The sequence below is a fragment of the Heterodontus francisci genome, chromosome 25 (assembly GCF_036365525.1).
Source record: "Heterodontus francisci isolate sHetFra1 chromosome 25, sHetFra1.hap1, whole genome shotgun sequence".
Classification (NCBI taxonomy): Eukaryota; Metazoa; Chordata; class Chondrichthyes; order Heterodontiformes; family Heterodontidae; genus Heterodontus; species Heterodontus francisci.
This window is the reverse complement of record NC_090395.1, coordinates 37,307,863-37,330,870: the sequence shown is the minus strand read 5'-3', so window position 1 is coordinate 37,330,870 and position 23,008 is coordinate 37,307,863. Positions and strand designations below refer to the sequence as shown.

Below are 23,008 nucleotides of genomic sequence, written 5' to 3'. Positions count from 1 at the left end.
TCACCTTATGAATTAGTGTTTAAACATGCTCCTAAGACCAGGTTTAGTTTGCTTAAGCCTGACATCAACGGCAAAGTAAGGGAAAAGCAAGACAAAGTGAAGTTGAGTCATGATATACAAGGCATAAAACTTAGAGTTCAGTGCTGGTCAGCAGGTCATGGTGAAAAACCACCAAGGTGGTAAGGAGAAGTATATGTTTGGAGTTGTTGTAAAGAGACTAGGTGTATTCACGTATCTAATGAAGATTGGAGACAAACTCCGTCAGTGTCATGTAGCTCATTTGCTTGAATAAGGGAATCCAATAAAAGGAAAGTATGAGAACCCTCCTCTAGTCCAAATTATTCCTACAGTCCAAAGTGGAAGTTAGGAAGAAAGGGAAAGTCACAAAGAAACTGAATGTTTGCTGGTATCACAGAATCCACTGTTAAAGCAAAGAGAGCCAGGGGCTTTGATTAAGATTGGTCAATCAATGTCACAGTCCCAACCATTAAGTGGAGTTGGTAATCAAAGTCAAAGTTCGGGTTTGATACTGTCAGAGATGTTGAGAGAGCAAAGTCAAGCTCATGGAAATGGGGTGAAGATACCCAGACAGAAAGACAAAGAACCCAGAAAGGTTCATTGAGAATATGTAGGAGGGAAGAAGCAGGAAGTTAAAAAGGAATTGGGAAATTGGAAGTGTAAGCCTACATCCCATTCCAAGAGAGGTTAAGTATTTTTATTGTTTTGTCAAGTAAAAGGCCATTAGACTAAATGCTATGTTGAAATACTTGAAGTAATGCAGTTTGCTACTGAGTGAGTGCAAATTGTACATTAAACACGAAATACATATGCATATTGCAGTATTGTTTCAGGAAAGAAATTGTTCTTTTCATCATTTCTTGTCAAATGATTTTTCATTATACACATCCTGGTTGAGGCTAAATAATTTTTTTACATGCAATTTACTCTGGTTGTACTGATTATAAATGTGTCAGTTGTGTTTATAGGCAAAACTAAAATGCAACCCAACCTGTTAAGTTGCAGGTATTGCTGCGATTAGTTGAGTCACATTGCATTGTGAGGTACTTTTTTTTTTAAGTGGGAAGCAAGTATAGTATATGGTAAGGGCTGACTGTATTGTAATACTATCCTCTGTTGAGAGGACACACGAATAATGGAGAGAGACATGACCAATTAAGTAGAGTCTCCGTTTGAGTTATTTCCAAACCATATTCGCCAATCTTGACAAATGATTACACAATTCCCAGTTGCTGTCAGTTGAAATGAGCTCTACTTTCATGAAACTTTTTGTATAATGGGAAGTTTCAAAAGTTCCAAAGCAGATTCTTAGGTAAATATTTGCTCCAGATATAGTGCAGTTCCTGATGCAGTTAAACAGGAGGTGTTTGAGTTATTGTGTTGTAGACATATACTGACATATTAATTGGGACAAGAAGAATGACTAATGAGGAGTCATTGAACTCGCAGAAGAATAGAGTCAAATCATGGGCTGATTATGTTGAGAAGTATACACTGTGGGCATAATACTTCAAGGAAAGTTGTAACTTCAGTGGGGGTTCATACAATTCATCTGTGTAAAGACTAGAAAGTATGGAGTGTACCTGTCCCCAGCCTCCCAAGTGAAGAAGATAGAATGATCTAGTCATGTAGCTATTCTGTTCTCTGTCGGTCGGTGACAAATGCACCGAATGTGTCAGAGATATCAGTCCCTGCAGTTACAGCTGCCCATACGATCAATCATCTAGATTAAAATAGAATAGAAATTATGTCAAACACAATTGCATTAAATAGGATTCCAGTATAGAAGGGTTTCTGGTTCAAAGAATCTTTGATATGCTCAAGATCGAATCAGGCTGTCACATCCCTTTGTGAAATGTTTGGGATAGTTACAGACGAGTTAAAAGATTGAATTTTCATTTAAGCAACTCAGTGCAAAAGTGTTCACCAATTAAGCTGCTTTTTAAAAAATCTCATAGATAACTGCCTTGTCTTGAAAGCTACTAGTATCGTGGGAGCAAACCAGCTTGGTTTGATTATTTTCCAAGAATAAGACACAGAAAGGAAAGTGGCATTAGGACAGGAAGCTGACTGGCCTATTCAGTCATCTTATTTTATCTCCTAATGACCATTTTGTAAGAAATGGCATAAAGCAGTTAAATCATTTATCTGTAGGTAGTTTGGATCCATCTATCTACTCCAAAGACATTCCATTTTTCCTGTGCCATTACTTTGTGCAGCCAGCAATACAGGTGAGTCTCCTGCTGCCAGACCAATGCTAGTGCCACTTCAAACAAATGGGAGGTGGCGTTATTGGGATAAAATAAATACTGTTTTCAACTAACTCCACTTTAGCTGCACGCAATGTAGCAAAGATTTGCCAGACTCTAACTTTGTTTAAAACAATTATAATTCTTCCTTTTCTCTCTCCATACCACCCTTGAAAGGAGTGGGAAGATTCATTGGATATTGGCAGCCCTTAGTATCTTACCCAATTTGGCAATCTTCATATGTACATTTCAGCAGTAATTTTAGTTAAGTGCTTGATGGCCAGCACAGACACGATGGGCCAAAGGGCCTGTTTGTGTTGTATGACTCTATGACTCTAAATATTTGCCAGCTATTTGAGCATGGGGCCCATCACAGTGAAGCCTGATGTTCTCTCCACCTGTTATCCCACATACTGGGCTTTGTGAAATAGTCTCCTTGCAAAATGATGCAGCCACTGCTTTACCTAAAGACTCGACCTCCAATTTGACAAGAGTTTCTTCTGTCTTTTTCAGAGCGAGACTGAAAACAGCCCTGACTCATGAACAACTTGGAAAGATCCTGCTGCAATGAGATGCTACTGGAAACGATCAGTGACTACAGTTGGTTCCTTCCTATTTCTTTGTCTTTTCATGTACCTCTGTATGAAGGATGAAGAAGAGAGTGTGTTGGTGAGTATTCTAGGTGGCACAATGTGAATGGACCCCACTTTGCACTGTTTTCTTTTTTACAGTCTTGATGGTTACTGCCAGAATAGCTAAGTTATCCACTTTCACGGCAAGTGAAGGTGGGGATTGTTCAAGTGCATTCAATTTGATAATTTGCACCTTCCTGTACAACAAGTCATTGTGTATCAGACTGACCGCACACTTCCGCTGACACCAAACCTAAGAATCCTTGTTGATGTGTGCATTCTAACCAAAATCTTTAAATCTAAATCTAATAATAGTGAGAAGAGCACAGCCAGCTTCTGTTCTCCAAGGGTTTGGGGAATTTGACACCATTCACCACACAGCAAAATATTCTGAATACATTTGCCATTCATATACAGTGTCAATAAAACGAGTTCTCTCCAGCCCAATTCATGGAACAGGGCAATCCCAATCCACCTTTAAGCGAAAGCCACTTATTTCTCGAAGCTCCTGATATTATAAATATAGTAAAGTTGCAGCTCGCATGTAAATTTGTGCATTCTCTGCAGTTTTATAAACTGTCTCCATCAATTAAGAAATAACTTCTTCACCCAAGCCCATACTGATAATGTGGTCAACACTATTCCTCCATGTTTCCTTTCCAGAATGAATTCCTCATGTAATAACATAGCTCAGCTCCACAGTCCTACCTCCGAGCAGTATCCCAATAGTCCTGAACATTTTACCAACATGAAGATCAACAAGCCAATTGAGCTATTGTATTTTATGGAAATACAGAACCCAAAGCATTGTCCAATGCATCAGTTACTGGTCATGTGGTGACTTGCGTTTCTGATCAGTAATTAAAAATGTATTCTAGACACTGTAGTTGGACATGTGATCTCAATGCTCATAGATGCTTGGCGGTTGCAAGCGTGTCTTTTGTTTTTTGTTGATAAAATGATAAGATGAAGAGCAGAGTATGAGTGTTTTACTTCCTTAGTCACGGAATGGTAGTAGATGTTTGGTTATAAATAAACACGAGAAGCATATTTACCTGTATTGTGGGAGTGTTGGTGAGGCAGTTTCTACTGAAATTAGTGCACGTGACTAAAACATAGTTGCCATATCCGCACCTATCACTAAGGAAGTGGTGGCGTAGTGGTATTGTCACCCAGTAACCCAGAGACCCAGGGTATTTCTCTGGGGACATGGGTTCAAATCCCACCACGGCAGAAGTTGGAATTTGAATTCAATTAATAAATCTGGAATTAAAAAGCTCGTCTAATGATGGCCATGAAACCATTGTCGATTGTTGTAAAAACCCATTTGGTTTGCTAATGTCCTTGAGGGAGGGAAATCTGCTGTCCTTACCTGATCTGGTCTACATGTGACTCCAGACCCACAGCAATGTGGTTGACTCTTAAATGGCCTCGCAAGCCACTCTGTTGTATCAGACCGCGACAAAGTCAATAAGGAATGAAACCGGACAGACCGCCCGGCATCAACCTAGGCTTAGGCACTGAAAATGACAACAGCAAATCAAGCCCTGTCGGCCCTGCAAAGTCCTCCTTACTAACACCTGGGGGCTTGTGCCAAAGTTGGGAGAGCTGTCCCACAGACTGGTCAAGCAACAGCCTGACATAGTCATACTCACGGAATCATACCTTACAGACAATGTCCCAGACACTGCCATCACCATCCCCGGGTATATCCTGTCCCACTGGCAGGACAGACTCACCAGAGGTGGTGACACAGTGGTATACAGTCGGGAGGGAGTTGCCCTGGGAGTCCTCAACATCAACTCAAGACCCCATGAAGTCTTATGGCATCAGGTCAAACATGGGCAAGGAAACCTCCTGCTGATTACACCTACTGCCCCCCTCCCTCAGCTGATGAATCAGTACTCCTCCATTTTGAACACCACTTGGAGGAAGTACTGAGGGTGGCAAAAGGGCAGAATGTACTCTGGGTAGGGGATTTCAATGTCCATCACCAAGAGTGGCTCAGTAGCACCATTACTAACCAAGTAGGCCGAGTCCTAAAAGACATAGCTGCTAGATTGGGTCTGCGGAAGGTGGTGAGGGAAAAACATAGTCGACCTCATCCTCACCAATCTGCCTGTTGCAGATGCACCTGGCCCTGACCGTATTGGTAGGAGTGACCACTGCACAGTCCATGTGGAGATGAAGTCCCATCTTCACACCTGAGGATCCCCTCCATGGTGTTGTGTGGCACTACCACTGTGGTAAATGGGATAGATTTTGAACAGATCTAGCAATGCTAAATGGGTATCCATGAGGTGCTGTGGGCCATCAGCAGCAGCAGAATTATACTCAACCACAATGTGTAACCTCATGGCCCAGCATATCCCCCACTCTACCATTACCATCAAGCCAGGAAACCAACCCTGGTTCAATGAAGAGTGCAGGAGGACATGCCAGGAGCCGGACCAGGCATACCTCAAAACGAGGTGTCAACCTGGTGAAGCTACAATCCAGGACTACTTGCATGCCAAACTGCATAAGCAGCATGCGATAGACAGAGCTAAGCGATCCCATCGCCAACGGATCAGATCTAAATTCTGCAGCACTACCACATCCAGTTGTGAATGGTGGTGAACAATTAAACAACTAACTGGAGGAGGTGGCTCCACAAAAATCCCCATCCTCAATGATGGGGGAGCCCAGCACATCAGTGCAAAAGATAAGGCAGAAGCATTTGCAACAATCTTCAGCCAGCAGTGCCAAGTGAATGATCCATCTCTGCCTTCTCCTAAAGTCCCCAGTAGCACAGATGCCAGACTTCAGCCAATTCAATTCACCCTGTGTGATATCAAGAAATGACTAAAGGCACTGGATACTGCAAAGGCTATGGGCCCTGACAACATTCCGGCAATAGTACTGAAGACCTGTGCTCCAGAACTTAACGCGCCCCTAGCCAAGCTGTTCCAGTACAGCTACAACACTGGCATATACCCGGCAATGTGGAAAATTGCCCAGTTATGTCCTGTACACAAAAAGCAGGACAAATCCAATCCGGCCAATTAGTGCCCCATCAGTCTACTCTCAATCATCAATAAAGTGATGGCAGATGTCATCGACAATACTATCAAGCGGCACTTGCTTAGCAATAACCTGCTCACTGACGTTCAGTTTGGGTTCCGCCAGGGCCACTCAGCTCCTGACCTCATTACAACCTTGGTTCAAACATGGACAAAAGAGCTGAACTCAAGAGGTGAGGTGTGAGTGACTGCCCTTGACGTCAAGGCAGCATTTGACCGAGTATGGCATCAAGAAGCCCGAGCAAAACTGGAGTCAATGGGAAGCGGGGGGAAAACACTCTGCTGGTTGGAGTCATACCTAGCGCAAAGGAAGATGGTTGTGGTTGTTGGAGGTCAATCATTTCAGCTCCAGGACATCACTGCAGGAGTTCCTCAGGGTAGTGTCCTAGGCCCAACTATCTTCAGCTGCTTCATCAATGGCCTTCCTTCAATCATAAGGTCAGAAGTGGGGATGTTCGCTGATTGCACAATGTTCAGCACCATTCACGACTCTTCAGATACTGAAGCAGTCCGTGTAGAAATGTAGCAAGACCTGGACAACATCCAGGCTTTGACTGATAAGTGGCAAGTAACATTCACGCCACACAAGTGCCAGGCAATGACCATCTCCAACAAGAGAGAATCTAACCATCTCCCCTTGACATTCAATGGCATTACTGTCGCTGAATCCCCCACTATCAACATCCTGAACGTTACCATTGAGCAGAAACTGAACTGGAGTAGCCATATAAATACCATGGCTACAGGAGCAGGTCAGACGCTAGGAATCCTCTGGCGAGTAACTTACCTCCTGACTCCCCAAAGCCTGTCCACCATCGACAAGGCACAATGAGGAGTGTGCTTGAATACTCTCCACTTGTCTGGATGAGTGCAACTCCAGTAACACTGAAGAAGCTCGACAACATTCAGACAAAGCAGCCCGCTTGATTGGCACCCCATCCACAAACATTCACTCCCTCCACCACTGATGCACAGTGACAGCAGTGAATACCATCTACAAGATGCACTGCAGCAACGCACCAAGGCTCCGTAGACAGCATCTTCCAAACCTGCGACCTCTACCACCTAGAGGGACAAGGGCAGCAGAAGCATGGGAACACCACCACCTACAAGTTCCCCTCCAAGCTACACACCATCCTGACTTGGAACTATATCACCGTTCCTTCACTGTCGTTGGGTCAAAATCCTGGCACTCCCTTCCTAACAGCACTGTGGGTGTCTTTGGGCCTCCTTATCTCGAGAGACAATGGATATGCGCCTGGAGGTGGTCAGTGGTTTGTGAAGCAGCGCCTGGAGTGGCTATAAAGGCCAATTCTAGAGTGACAGGCTCTTCCACAGGTGCTGCAGAGAAATTTGTTTGTCGGGGCTGTTGCACAGTTGGCTCTCCCCTTGCGCCTCTGTCTTTTTTCCTGCCAACTACTAAGTCTCTTCGACTCGCCACATTTTAGCCCTGTCTTTATGGCTGCCCGCCAGCTCTGGCGAACGCTGGCAACTGACTCCCACGACTTGTACTTCAAGATGGCTCCCACGACTGGTACTTCAAGATGGCTCCTGGGCTGGAAGCTCCCTAGGAAGCTCCCTTACTGTTCAACGATATCCATGGCCATCTGCTCCCATTCCTAATGTTTTCTCCCCCAATCTACCCTCTTAAACTGTTTAAACTCCCCTGGCTCTTTAAATCAGTTCATTTTAGCCCTAACTAAAAGCTAACAGTTTAGTTTATGTTACCTGGGCCCACTGCCCTCCCCCAGCCACACCTGCTCTTTTGTTTTGTCAATGAAATTGATCTAGACGAAACTGAAGAGCTCAGCTGTCGATACTTTAGTCTCCGATCCTGCTGTCTTCACCGCCCAGAGTATCTGCAGCCACGGCGTGCAGTAAGTCCATTGAGGTGAATAAGGAGCAGCGGGACCCTAGAGAAGTCTTGAGAAAAGGTGCCCCGATCACCCAAAAAATCCATGAACGGCCCCCCGGCCGCAACTGTGGGTGTACTACACCCTAAGGACTGCTGCGGTTCAAGAAGGCAGCTCACCATCACCTTCTCAAGGGCAGTTAGGGATGGGCAATAAATGCTGTCCTTGCAGCGACGCCCACATCCCGTGAATGAATAATAAATCGGTGATTACAATTAGACAACAGTGGTTTAAAAGAACCTCCTGGTACTAGAAAGTTGAAGTCCTATTCATTTTCTCCCAGACACTTTTTGTTTTGTATCCGGCACTTTGACAAAAAAAAAGTAACTCGGGTATTCATAAAGGCAAATTTAAAAACTGTGGGACACAATCTAAATTCAAAAGAAATAACGATTCCATCTAATGGAACATTAAAGGAGTTGACATTAGTTAATTCTTGTGGGGAGGAGGGGGCATGTTGGCCAGAGACAGTGGAGCTCTGTGCAAAAAAAAAAAGGTTTTTAAATGTATAACATTAGCAGGGAATCTGGGTGGCAGAACCAAAAACAAACCTGCAAATTGGTGTAGAAATGTTTTCCATCTCCAATTGTTCCAGATGCTGAGGCACAGGATACAATTTCAAGATGGTTCAACATTTACTTCTTTGTAAACTCACTCCCTCTGGTGGAGGCTACTCTCACTGCAATGGTAATATGAACCGCTGAAGTCAAGCAGAATAAAAGGGTAGGTTTCTGAGACTCTCCTTTATGAAGGTCACCAAATAACCTTGGAGTTGTTCAGCTTAAGCCTTGCTATTTAAACTAATCTATCAGCCCTTCTACTCAGCCGTCAAGGACTTAATGCTGCTCTCTGTACAGGAAAGATATTTATATGCTACTTAATTATATCGTACTTTACCACACTTCCCAGAACTGTCTCAAAGTCAGTCACATGTGATGAAGTAAGCCAATGATAATACTTTCACTCATGAGTTCAGAACGGATTCCAGAACTTGAGCACGTAACCTAGGCTGACACTTCAATGCAATGCTGAGAGAGTGCTACATTGTCTGAGGGTGCCATTTTTCAGATGCGGTGCTAAACTAAAACCCACCTTGTTCAGGTGGATGCAGAAGACCTCTTGACATTGTTTTTCATTCAATCAATGCAGCCAAAAAGAGACATTAATTGACCATTAGTCTTAATATTTGTGGGACCATACTATTCATCCATTGGCTGCCCTGTTGGCCTACATTACACAATGGTTTCATAAATAGAGGTATTGACTGCAAAAGCAGGGAAGTTACACTGATCCTTTATAAAGCTCTGGTTAGGCCCCAACTAGAGTATTGCATTCAGTTCTGGTCACCATACTTTAGAAGGGATGTGAGGGTTGTTGAGAGAGTGCAAAGGAGATTTATCAGAATGGTTCCAGGGATGAGGGATTTTAGTTACAACATTAGGTTGGAAAAGCTGGGGTTGTTCTCCTTGGAGCAAAGGAGATTGAGGGGAGATTTGATGGAGATGTACAAGATTATGATAGTTTTAGATAAGGTTGACAAAGAAAAGCAGTTCCCATTAGCTGATGGTACAAGGACAAGGGGACATAGATTTATGTTTTTGAGCAAGAGAAGCGGTGAGGATTTGAGGAAGGACTTTTTTATGTGGCCAGTAGTAATGACCTGGAACTCGTCACCTATGAGGGCGGTGGAAGCGGAGACAATCAATGATTTCAAAAGGAAATTGGATGGACACATGAGGGAAATCAACTTGCAGGGCTATGGGGACAAAGCAAGGGAATGGGGCTGACTGGATTGCTCTACAGAGAGCTGGCATGGACTCGATGGGCTGATTGGCCTCCTGTGAATTCAAAAATAATGAATTGGATGTGAAGCAGTTTGGGACATGATAAGGAGCTTATTACAAATTGAGTCCGTCATAGATATTCTCTCAGATTCAGTAGCGCAGGTTACTCCTATAAGCAGACCTTGTGCCTTTTGCGTCCCTAAGGTAAGTCTCACTGTCCAATATTAACCTAGAAGATAGCACAACCTGGGAGGTGTAACAATACGATCTGCATCCCATGAACCTGAAGTTTCCCATAGTGTGCTTTTCCAGAAGTGATGAATAATGAGTTTGATGACAAATCAAGAAGCTGCTTTATTTTGCAGGATACGGATGGCTCAACTAAAGTAGTAATTTCAGACTTCCTTTAAACTTCTCCTTCAGCGCTTTCCATGACTACACGAAACACCAAGACTATCCAGAATAGCAGGCAGAATACACACTTTTCGTATTTATTTCCTTTCAGGTCCACCTGCTGTATTTTAATAGTCAACCTTTGTTAAATTAAACTGAATCTGAACAATGGTTCTCCTCTCCTTTTTCTTTCAATTTTGACGATAGGAAGGGGAATCTCATCAGATTACCATGGCAACTGCCTCGATGAGTGTAACTCAACAGAACTCACTCAACCAGAGTGGCTGTGAATGTTCATTGAAGTTGCCAAATAGTTTTTGCTGTCAAGCCCACTGTTTCAGACACTCTCAGCCTTGCTATCCTGTAGATTTAACCCTTTTGAGAACTAAAAGTAGCTCAATAATTGTACTTTTAACATGAATTTATACCAACCCACCCACCTCTTCCCCCACCCCCTCAAGGTGGCATAATCGAAAACTTCAAAATCTGAGGTACATTATAAATATCGGTAAACTAGAGATTGGAAAACCGTTTAAATGAAAATATAACTGCAGTATGTTCAGTTAAGGGAGTTCCACCAGCACATGGTCTCTTACTGATTCTAAGCACGACATCTTCATGCACAAAGCAACTATTTCTACATTTCTTCAGTAAAGAACTAAACATGCCCATGTTGAGCACCCACTACTTAAGACCTTATGATGTGTTCTCCTCTGTGAAAAAATGCAAAGATTGCTAACTGGACCCGTAAAGCAAGTATTACTGAAGCATGTATCTTTGATAAAATCCAATTTCTTAAGGTGCAATTTACAGTTGTTCACATTGCCTTTCAGGATGAAGAAGAAAGGCGATTGGCTAAAGAAATAGCTGTGCAACAGCTGTATTCGGAGAGGAATGTGCAGAACTTCAGGGAGTTGATAAACTTTTCTGCACCTATTAATGTCACTTATCGATATTTGGCAGGGTATCCTTTACTGAAAAAGAGTAAGAGAAAAACTTTTTCTTGAAGTTGGTCATGTGTTAACTGTAAAATGAAAGAATTAGAATTAACTGATAAATATGAGAGCCTCCAGGTCTAAAGCAGGGGTCGCCAACCTTTTCTTTAGAGAGAGAGAGAGAGATACAGCACTGAAACAGGCCCTTCAGCCCACTGAGTCTTTGCCGACCATCAACCACCCATTTATACTAATCCTACATTAATCCCTACATGCTTCACAAACCACTGACCACCTCCAGGCGCGTATCCATTGTCTCTCGAGATAAGGAGGCCCAAAAGAAAGAACATTAATCCCATATTCCTACCACATCCCCACCATCCCTCAATTCCCCTACCACCTACCTATACTAGGGGCAATTTATAATGGCCAATTTACCTATCAACCTGCAAGTCTTTGGCTGTGGGAGGAAACCGAAAACCCACGCAGTCACAGGGAGAACTTGCAAACTCCGCACAGGCAGTACCCAGAATTGAACCCGGGTCGCTGGAGCTGTGAGGCTGCGGTGCTAACCACTGCGCCACTGTGCCGCCCACAGAAGGAGTTACTTCTGATAAACAAAAAATATCACAAGCCACTTAAATATATATTGAAAAAATATGGATAGATAAATTCAAACTAAATATGTAGCTGTTATATTTACATTATAACGTAATTAGTATGAAGGAAACTGATCTAACTTTTTATTTCAATGTGATATTTGACACTCAGTCAGTCAGGTTCGATATTTCAGCATCCATGATTCGGGTGCACGATAACTTTTTTTCCCCTCGCAAATGATTAGCTAGCTAGCTACTCCCTTTCCTGGATACGGCTTCTTCCTCCAGGTACAGACTGCATCCGAAGACGCACTCACCTGGGCCTTGCTAATTGGTTGGCCATGACACTGGAGGATGTAAGGTTGTCTTGGTTGGTTGGAGAGTGCGGGGCAATTGGAGCGATGCTCAGTAGGAGCCAATTAGAATCAAAATAAGTGGCACGAAGAGAACACCAGGTATAGTTTCTGGGCCAGGTATAGTCAAAGAGCAGAGAAACATCAAATAGTCTTCATTATACAGAGGGGTATATTGTAATATACCACTGACAGAGTCTACATTTGCTCACGTGTAGTTTTGTTGTTCTTTTATAAGTGCAATTTTCAAAGCTTTATATGAGCTATTCAAAGACTGACAGCAAGCTGCCAGTAGGTTTGTGATTGATTTGTTGGCAACCCCTGGTCTAAAGTCTCCTAAATCAGGAACTGTTATCTAAAACACTTTTAGAGTTTCAAAGTAACTAAAATTACAGGGTTTTTTCTGCATTTGTCTTGTTTTATTGTGAATAATTTTACTCTCATCCAAAGAAGGAATTTCAGCCTTTCCACCAAGCACGTGAAGGTAGCTTATGCTTCCATATAGAACACCACTTCTACACCCCTCCAAAAATGTGCCTCAACCCAAAACTTAGCAAAGTACCCCTTAATGTATTGGATTCAAACACAACTCATAGAGGTGAAAGGATAACCATCTAATCTGCTGTAACACTCTATCCTTGAATTAAAAACAGGTTTCATTCAGCGCCCAAGTCAAGGAACATTACATTATGTTGAGATCTGATGGACGATGTGGACTCCTGCTCCATAAGTGGAAGATGAGGAGCGACCTGAAGTATGATTTTGATCATGAGTCCCTGACCATGGAACACATCATATCAACCTGCCCACTAAGATCTGTTGCAAGAGGCACCTCTTTCCTCCTCTAGGCATCTTGGGATACTATTGAATGGATAGCTAAACTAGACATCCCATTTTAAGTTTTTCTGTCCTATAAAGTAGTACCTAACATCCAAACTCAACCATATGGAAGCTGCATGGATCCAGTCCTTTATTGTATCAAGCAGTTTGAATGCACTATTTTATAATGCTAAATAGGGCGGCACAGTGGCGCACTGGTTAGCACCGCAGCCTCACAGCTCCAGTGACCCCGGGTTCAATTCCGGGTACTGCCTGTGTGGAGTTTGCAAGTTCTCCCTGTGTCTGCATGGGTTTCCTCCGGGTGCTCCGGTTTCCTCCCACATGCCAAAGACTTGCAGGTTGATAGGTAAATTGGCCATTAGCAATTGCCCCTAGTGTAGGTAGGTGGTAGGGAAATATAGGGACAGGTGGGGATGTGGTAGCATTATGGAATTAGTGTAAATGGGTGGTTGATGGTCGGCACAGACTCGGTGGGCCGAAGGGCCTGTTTCAGTGCTGTATCTCTAAACTAAACTAAATGGAATTGAATAAGTTTGGAGTGATTTTGCTTTGGAACTTTTAGAACATATCTTTAGATTTTTGACAGTTGCATCAATGTGTGTTCTATTCTCTCCACTATTTACAGAATACCTTGCAGTAGGACTATCCTCAGTGAAACGAAAACGAGGGAATTACCTTATTGAAACACTTAAGTCCATATTCGAACAATCCACTAATGAAGAGCTCACAGAGATGGTGGTGGTCGTACACTTGGCAGACTTTAACATGGCATGGAATGAGCAAGTGATTCAGGACGTCTCCAGAAAATTTGCTCACCATATAATCTCAGGCCACTTGATCATTGTTCATGCCCCAGAAATATACTATCCATCTCTAAAAGGCTTGAAACGAAATTATAATGACCCAGCTGATCGCGTGACTTTCAGGTCCAAACAGAATGTGGACTATGCTTTCCTGTTCAATTTCTGCGCAAATTTATCAGATTATTACTTAATGCTGGAAGACGATGTTCAATGTGCCCGTTCTTTCTTAACAGCAATCAAGAAAGTCCTTGCTTCAAAACAGGGCTCCTATTGGGTGACGGTGGAGTTTTCCAAGCTGGGTTATATTGGAAAACTTTACCATTCAACTGATCTTCCAAGGCTGGCCCACTTTCTCCTGTTGTTCTATCAAGAGATGCCATGTGACTGGTTACTAAGTCATTTCCGAGGCCTTCTCACCCAAAAAGATGTCATTCGCTTTAAGCCTTCTCTATTTCAACACATTGGGTATTATTCTTCTTTCAGAGGGACAGAAAATAGGTTAAAGGATGATGACTTTGAAGAGGATTTCTTTGATATTCCTGACAACCCACCGGCAACAATCTACACAAGTCTCAAAGTATTTGAGAACTATGACCCCAGCAAAGCCTACAGTAACAGTGACCAGTACTTTTGGGGAAAATCGCCCTCCACCGGAGACTACTTCACTATTGTATTCGTAAAGCCAATGAACGTTTCTAGAATCCATGTAGTCACTGGCTCAGAAGACAGGCATAATGATATTCTCCATTCTGGGATCCTTGAAATTGGAAAGAATCCAAAATTGACACAGAAGGGTAAAGAGTGCTCAGACTATGTTAAACTGAATGAGTTCCAAAAAGGACTGTTTGATAAAAAAGACATCAGTACCATTATTGATTTCAGTGTGGAATGTGTGCGAATATATATAACAGACAGTCAAAAAGACTGGCTAATTATTAGAAGCATCAGTATTTGGGCAAAGCCCCCCAACTAACTATGATTAGGTCCATTAATCGCACCCCTCTACTGATAGTTTTCTTCCTTCGTCTCCCCAGTGACTCGTACTGGATATAGTTCCACGGTTGTATCTCACCAAAGTGGTTCATTTTTATGGGTGAGCCAAAGCAATGAATGTTAGCAGCCAATACAACTGAGCAGCCAAGCTCATCCATCTCCTAACTCTCATCCAATTTTTAGGAGCACTTGGTAGATGGTGATCAGGAGCAAATCCTGGTTGATTTGGGACCCCTACCATCATCTCAGTACAGGGGTAGTGAAACCAACATTTGGGCTGAATTTTTCCAGTCCATTTGAGATGGGCTGGGAGGCAGAAGGGCTGGGAATATGGCATCCAGAGGGGAACTTGATGTCTTCCCGTGGCCATGACATGTTCCCAGCGGCAGGAATCTTGGTGGCATAGCTACCCACTGGGTGGCCAATTGAACCACTTAGATGGCAAATTAAGGGCCACTTCCTGCCCTCGTGGGCATTTTGCCCAGGTAAACCCTGGCAGCCTCCCAGTGGGTTCTGGTGGAGGGGACCTCCATGGAGGGGCCCCCGGCTGCAATGGCCACCCCCGCAGATGCACTGCCACTGGTGCACCACGGCCCATCCCATCCCCCTCCCTCAATCTCGGGGCCTGCCTGCCTGGCCCTGGCTTCCCCAACAAAACGCACCACTCTTTTAAGGGTGCCTCGCCATTTAAGCACCCTCTCCCTGGTGATGCAGCCTCACCAGTGGCCACCACTAGCGGTGGCACTGAAAAGGCTGCCAAGCTGTTGGCCCTCTGATTGGACCAGCTCTTGGGGTGGGTCGTGATCCTCAACTGAACGGTGGCCCCAACGGCAACCTCTTAAATGGCCGCCGCCAGCAAAATGCTGCCCCAGGGTCCCACCACCTGCCAGAGCGGGGTCTACTCGCACTTTCGGCCATGGTGATGAGACCTGACCATTGGCGACAAAGTTCAGCTCTTTGTTTTTAAAGCAACATGAAATTGTATTAGAGTGTCATTAGAGCATGTCATTTTTGCGATACTGATTACAGCTGAATACTTACTAACTTTTTTCTGAAGTGTATAAACTTTTAATGTACCATGAAAAAAGTCCCAGAGGACCACCCAAAAAAAAGATTTTTGAATGCTAGGCTCCCTGCAGCCAACCAACATTCCATACCAAATTCTTCATTCCAAATGTGTTCTGCCGCACAAGGCTCTGAAATTTTCTATTTGTTTTGTGCCTGTTGGATGCCATACATTTTCAGTTTGTAAGCAATCTGTCCCTTCACCCCAGAATTAAGCAGTATGATTGAAGGTTTTAATGTCATCGCATTCAACGGAAACCTAACACATGTCCTCCATTTCTGCTCAATGATTGATTAGTAATGTGATTGGTTGTGAGAGGAAGGGCCCAGGATAAGTTGATAATGCCAGGGACTAAGTTATGATCGAACTTTAGGGATCTTTTGAAAATCTTACTAAATTGTCCTCACATTATTCTGTATATCTGGGCACCTGTTTCTCCCAATACGAACTATTAATAAGCACAATGCGAAAGCACCATATATGTGGAAATAATGTAAAATCAAAAGCCTAGATTGCTGAGCAAAAATAGTATCTTGTAAGCATTAGACAATTGGGACTTTTGTTCTCCCAATGACCACCTGGAGTTAAAATCTCTGTAGCCATTCAGACTCCGTTCTCCAAAATGTAAATATTTCGATACTCGCATACAAGTATTCACCACCTTGGGAATGCAACAAACAGGCAGGTTAAGTCTCTTACCACATAGGTACACTTGTGTTGACCAATAGGATTAGCTGGCTGCCAGGGCTGCCCCAACACTCTATCTCGAGCTGATGGAAAGAGACAATGGCAGGGAACTAATAGAGGGGGAATGAGGCTATTTTGTACTTGATGAATAATTTTACAAATCCTCAACAAACGTTCTGGGTGAGCTACCTGGAAAGTGAGCTTCTCGTTAAAAGTTTGATTTGTACATATATTGAGAAAGCAAGGATGGCTGGTAGAATTTCAAGCCATTAATCATAGGAAGGGGATTCATGGCTTTTTTATCAATGTCAATATTGGTAAAGAATTATGTATATTTGTACACGCCTTTGTACTATGATTCAAAGAATGCCTTTAACTTGATGTATTATATAACTCGATAAAGAATGTGATTATTATTGTTTGCAAAGAAACTTTATAAATTAAGAACTTGATTCATGGATTCCTGTAAATATGGAAATGTTTACTCTTGTGCTATTTTTTTATAAGGTGAAGACCAGCTGCTGTTTAAATATTTGAATATTAATTACAACCATGATCCATTATCGTTAGAAACACTGTACCATATTGCAATGCATCGTTTTCAAAATGTACCTCTTTTGTCTCATTTTCTACTATTCTATAGGCTATTAGGTATAATTATAGACAAACGGATAATGCGTACCTAATGCAGCCCATTCCACTCAAGCGTATAATAGATTTTCTGCAATTTTTATAGCTAACCAGAATATGAAGTGTGTTGCAGTTGTTACTATCAGGTGAGGAGGGGTTGCAAGGCCCTCTTGGGTTGACCGCAACAGGGCTTAATTCCTTTTAAGCAGTGAATATGCTTACCAATTCAGTGAGTGTTTAACCCTTTATGTACTATGATCATAAAAGAACCAATAGGACAGGTTTTCTTGAGTTTAAACAAGAAAGAGGTTACTTTATTGTACTTAAAAATCTAAACCCGATCTAAGTAAAATAATAAAACTACACTACAACTTTCACACACACACACACACGCACACACACGAGAATCGTGCACACACAAATAGGGTACAGATGTGGAATAGTTTGGATTAGAGTCCAGAACAAATAAAAATAATGTACAGTCTGTGGGGTCTGGTAATTCAGTTGTCTTCTGGATGAAGTTGTGATCTTGAAGTCTCCAGCCGGTAGAAGTGCATTTTGCAGCTGGCCCATCTGATTCAGGTTTTTCTTGGAGACTGTGATGTAGTTGGCTTTCTTCCCTGTGGTCTCTGTTTGTAGCAACGGTACACTTGCATGTTCCACAGTCGCAGACAGGTTTCAAAGCTTGAAGTATATCTGCAGAAAAAAAAAAGAAACACAAACACAGCTCCACTGGGGTCCTGTCTGGTTAGTACTTGAAGCTTGTCTGCTGTGTTTTACACAGTCTGGAGAGACTTTCACATGGGTCTTTCAATACCTTTTTTTTAAATGAGGTCCAAAGTCTAAAACCCAAATCTCTCTCCGGTTGTTTTGTGAGTGTTTACTCCCTGGAGGTATGTCTCCAATAGTGAATGCTTCAAGATGGTTTTGAATGTCCCACTAATGAGGGTAATACTGGATAATCTACTCAGCTATCCGAGCCATTGTCCTGGATGGGAGTTTTGTTAGACATGTGTCTCCAATTCAATGTCCTGGAATGTGAGGTATTTAGTTGCAAATTGTAGTGGCCATCTTAGCTGCCAGCTTTTTAAAAGTTAAACGTAGGATCCCAGCTTAGCTTGTGAGAAGTTTAATGTAGGTTTCCAATGGATGAATTTTAAAAGTCCTCATTCAGCATAGCATATTTTCATGACATGGTACACATGAAGTGTCCTATAAGTGAAAGTAATTAAATTTAGGAACTATCAACACAAAAACAGAAAATACTGGCAATACTCACTAGGTCAGCCAGCATCTGTCGAGAGAAAAACAGTTAACATTGCCACTCTGTGACCTTTCATCAGAACTGTTGAGCCCAGTTGACATTATACAGGAAAGCACCAAGATTAGCTCATTTGCTTGCTAACCAAGGTTTAAATTATGTAATTTCATAAAAAACATGGTTATATCTGTCCACCGAAACATCTCCAGTGAGACTGTTAAACATTTGGGGATAAATTAGCCAATATTAGGTCACAATGATGCTTTACAATGCGCTGATAATTTGAAAATGGTCTGTCTTGACAAAGTGAAACAGGTTACGTTGGACATATGGGCTGGAATTTTACGCCACCCCAGCGAGCCAGATGGTGGGGGCGAGGGGATGTAAGATTGAGCGGGAGGCTCCGGGAGGCCTTCCCGACCCGCTCCTGCCTTCGCCCCACTTTATGTGGGCTGGGAGGGGCCCACTTAAGGGCCAATGCCCGCCTCTACAGGGATTTTACCCATGGCAAGCAGGTGGCCGGGAGATGTGAAAGGCCGCCCAGTGAAACCTGGCGGCCTCTCAGCGCACTGGGGGGGGGCGCGGAGGGCAGACAAATGGGCACCCCCCTCCCCCTCCCCCCCCCCCCCCCCCCCAAACGACTATCCTCGCCTCACTGGGGCGTGACCAATTTGTCCAGCGAGGCAACCCTAACTTACCTGGACTCCTGGCTCCATGTCCTTGGCTGGGCTGCAGTCCCAGCAGTGGCCACTGCTCCCGGTGGCGCAGCTGGGACTAAAAGCTGCTAGCCCAATGATTGGCCTCAAGCAGGTGGAAGTCCCGCCTCTGAACATTTAAAGCCTGAGGGCCAGCAAAATGCAGGTTGGATCCCCGGGCTGGGTGGACGCGGGTTCGCCACCGACTTTTACGTCAGTGGCCAGCTCCCATCCACTCAACGTAAAATACAGTCCCATGGTTCCCAAAGCTTTCCCACTCCTGTCTTTTCCTTGTGTCATTTTTGGGTCTGTTGTAGACTAATCGAATGCAACCAATGACTATGATTAGTCAACAACTCTATTATCCTTGTATCATGCGGGTTACAGGATGGTAGAAGGCCAACCAGATGGACCTTTTTTTTTCATCCAGCAATTCATACGTTCCTAGATCAGATTGCAAAGTGCTTTTAAGGATACTTTTATATTGCTCGAGACCCATGCCAGTGCCTTCTGCTCCCAACAGCTAAATCTTGTGCAGGTGGTGGCAACCTCAAGGTGAACTTGCTGGACATTTTAGGTGGCCAATGTAAGTCTTAGCAGATCTGAGAAGTTTGCTTTGGCATTGGCCCCAGTCACATTGGAGCTTTGAGTTGGAAGCCAGAATAGGCCTTGCACGGTATAATCTGAGTTTAAAGTATGTTCAGAACAGTACCAGGGTTAACACTCTAGGCTTCAAACAATTTTACAGCAGCAATCCCATGGTACTGCAAAACCTATGGTTTAGGTGGACTTCTGGGAGTGACCATTGCACTGGCTGGACTCAGAGTTCCTGTAGATGCAGAATTAATGAGGTGTTAACTGACCTGAGTAAAGGACAATTAACAGTACTTTTGTAAAGTTCATAAATGGGTCCATTAATTTACATGACTGAATAATGCAAAATCTGATTTTATTTGATAGGTTTTGGGATTTTTAACCAGCATGTTGTAAATCTTATTTTGCAATTCCATGATTCTGGTTATTTTCCATAAAAATTGTAAATCCCTGGGCCAGAATTCTATGTTGCGCAGGAGGCCCCACCCACTGGCTAAAAGGTCAGGGGCGAGCTCACCACCGACGCCCTAGGTAGCCACAACAGGAATTTACCTTCCCCAGGCCCTTAATTGGACTTGGACAGGACTTCCACCTCCTTGAGGCAGGAAGTCCCACCTCCAAGAGTTGCCGGCCAAACAGCAAGTCTGCAGCTCTTAATCCCAGCAGCGCCACCGGCGGTGATGGCCACTGCTGGAACTGCACCCAGCATCAGCAGCAAGAAGGATGCCGGCCCCAGAAGAAAGGTAACCTTTGGGGCCTCGTCGGGGTCAATCGGCCCCCCCATGATAAGGTGAAGGGGGTCGGTTGGGGGGTGTCTATTTTAGTGGGGGCAATTGGGACTTTGGGGGAATCCTCCGTGGGCATCCTGTGCCCCAATCAGGAGGGCCCCCCCAACCCAGCCCACAAGGAGGACGCCAGGTTTTAGCCATGGTCTTGGTCGAAGACTATTTGTGTACCTCCTGAAGTGTGGACTGTGTGTATGTACTAAAAATTATTACCTTTATTGTACACTAACAGAACAAGCATTTAATGAGGTTTATAGATGCATGCATTTGTAAAAATAAGTTTTGGGGGTGTGAGGGGAGTGGGAAGAAAAAATACTTTGCACAATTTAAAAGTAGGTCAGATTGAATGTATTTGTTGTGATTTAAATTGCTACCTGCATTCGGTTATCCAGGTCCCAGCCTAATTCCCTGCCCTTCCACTGTACCTCTGCCTTGAGTGCTGAAAGGACCATGAATATTTGCCCTGTATCTCTTTAATTTGGGAGGCAAACTTCCCTTCCATTGAATTGATAAGGAGTTGGGTTATCCAGAATCATTTTGACTATTGCTCCACCAGCCCTTATTCTTCACTGTGACTTTTAAAGTTTTATGATCAAATGTATAAAAAGACAAGTATTGATTGAAGTTCAACAAAATAAACTATCTGCCCTTGTTAAAGTAATGACATCAGCCTTCATTTTTAGAGAGAACCCTATTTTGGTTATGTCTAATATCCTCAGGCCATTAATTTGCTACTAGTGCTTCCATTTGACCCCAACATTTGTACGTTTTGTGGTTATTGTATAATTAATGATGGTCGTTCACAGCTCAGACAGTAAAGGATTGACACAGGTCAGGCAAAATTTATCAAGTGTTTTATAAGGCCTGACCTGAATCTGAAGTATGAGGGAGCCTTATTGTTCAAAGAGTAACAGTAGCCCTAACATTGCAATCAAGATTTATTTTCCACCTTGGGTATTTTTCTTTTTAATTAAAAAAGACCATGGTCTTTTTCCATTATCTGACAGATTAATTAATGGGTAACAGTAAAAGTAAAGCATCATGGATCTTGGGTGAGTTACAAGGGAAGAGAAGAGGTAGCTGGCCAGTAGATGTTAGCATACAGAATAAAAGATCACATGCAGCGATTTAAAATTTGGTTAATAGGCAACTAGGAGCCAATTAGAAACAGGAATGAATTTTATCTTTAATAATAGGTAGTTAGGATAGAATTTCTCCTGTACATAACAAAATTGAATATCTGCAGCAAACACACTGCCAGACATTTAGGGCTCCAGTACATTATTATATTCAACAGGGACATTGACCATGATTATGTTTTTTTTTAACTTTTTCTTTCAATGATTTTGTTGCCTGTTCTGGAAACAAACCTCAGCCCCCAAATTGTTCTTTTTTGTAGCATCCCTTTGCAGATAGCAGGTGACCCAGGTCTAATAATGAACAATGCACTGAATTTCGCACTGATTTTCTTTTGAGATCCCCCAGCAAATGGGCCACTGATCTTATGGCTATTTTCCAGCAGAAATGTAGTAATGTATCTGTAGTATGTTGGCCTTTTTTTTGTGGATTCTGGGAGATCAGCATGTCCCAGCAGACTCATAGACACAGTTTTTTTTTGTCAACTACATGAACTGTTGACTTATGGAGATTTTCTTTCTAAATGAACCTGTCAGGAGAAGCAACTGCTACATTGCACCCAGACTAATGACTCCCAAATCTCCTTCAATGAACATTATAATGCATTCAAACGCCACTGGACTGGCTTGTCAATCATCAACACCTTGCAGCAAATTACACAGAATATGATAGACATCCTACGTTTTTTTTATTCAGTCACTGGATGTGGGCGTCATCCCTAATTGCTCTTGAGAAGGTGGTGCTTAACTGCTGTCTGGAACCACTGCAGTCCATGTGGATTATAGTTTTTCATAGCGGTTTGATACAACTGAGTGATTTGCTAGGCCATTTCAGAGGGCGGTTATGAGTCAACCACATTGCTGTGGGTTTAGGGTCACATGTAGGTCAGATTGCATAAGGACAGGAGATTTCCACCCTAAAGGGCATTACTGAACTAGTTGGTAGTTTCAAGGCCACCATTACCGACACTCACTTTTTAATTCCGGATTTATTTAACTAACTGAATTTAAATTCCTCAACTACCATGGTGGAATTTGAACATATGTTGATGGAATTTTAGTCCAGATGTCTGGATTGCTAACACAGTAACATCGCCACTATGCTACCATACCCACTACCCTTTTTAAAATGTAATATCAAATCCTGCTAATTATGAAGTTTCCCAAGCTTGCAGAAAGGACTTTTTTGGAGAGGATAATGCTGTTCATAATATTCAAGGCAACAAACACTGTTTGGAACCAAAAAACAAGGAATACCCAGTAGCTCTATTAGCATCCAAATTTTTTATAAATCCCTCTTCCAATTTCCAGTTCTCGGGAAGGGGCTCCAGCCTAAACATTAACTTTACTTCAGATGCTGACAGACCCTGCTGCGTATTTCTAGCAGTTTCAGTTTTCCTTGTTAAAAGAAGTTCAGAATGATTAAAAGTCCAACTCTGAATTACAGCACCTGACAGCTCAGCTCCAAGCCAATCTCTTCCTTAACCCTGGACTGGGTACTGATGTGTGTATTGTATAAAAATTTGAATGTGCACAAATTAAGCTCTTGTGAAAATGTGGAACTAAAAGGTACAGTATAT

General features: G+C 43.0%; 1 protein-coding gene across 6 annotated transcripts in view; it reads left to right on the top strand.

Moving 5' to 3' along the window:
• The window catches only part of LOC137383832 (alpha-1,3-mannosyl-glycoprotein 4-beta-N-acetylglucosaminyltransferase C-like), a 305,702-nt gene extending 288,905 nt beyond the window's left edge, over nucleotides 1–16,797 (top strand). For all 6 annotated transcript variants that reach the window (XM_068057107.1, XM_068057105.1, XM_068057106.1 and 3 more), the window contains 3 exons: nucleotides 2,781–2,936; nucleotides 10,885–11,035; nucleotides 13,404–16,797. In XM_068057107.1, coding sequence (XP_067913208.1) covers nucleotides 2,835–2,936; nucleotides 10,885–11,035; nucleotides 13,404–14,554 — 1,404 coding nt within the window. In that variant the 5' untranslated portion in view covers nucleotides 2,781–2,834 and the 3' untranslated portion in view covers nucleotides 14,555–16,797. The remainder of the gene's footprint in view (nucleotides 1–2,780; nucleotides 2,937–10,884; nucleotides 11,036–13,403) is intronic.
• Nucleotides 16,798–23,008: the final 6,211 nt, after the last annotated feature.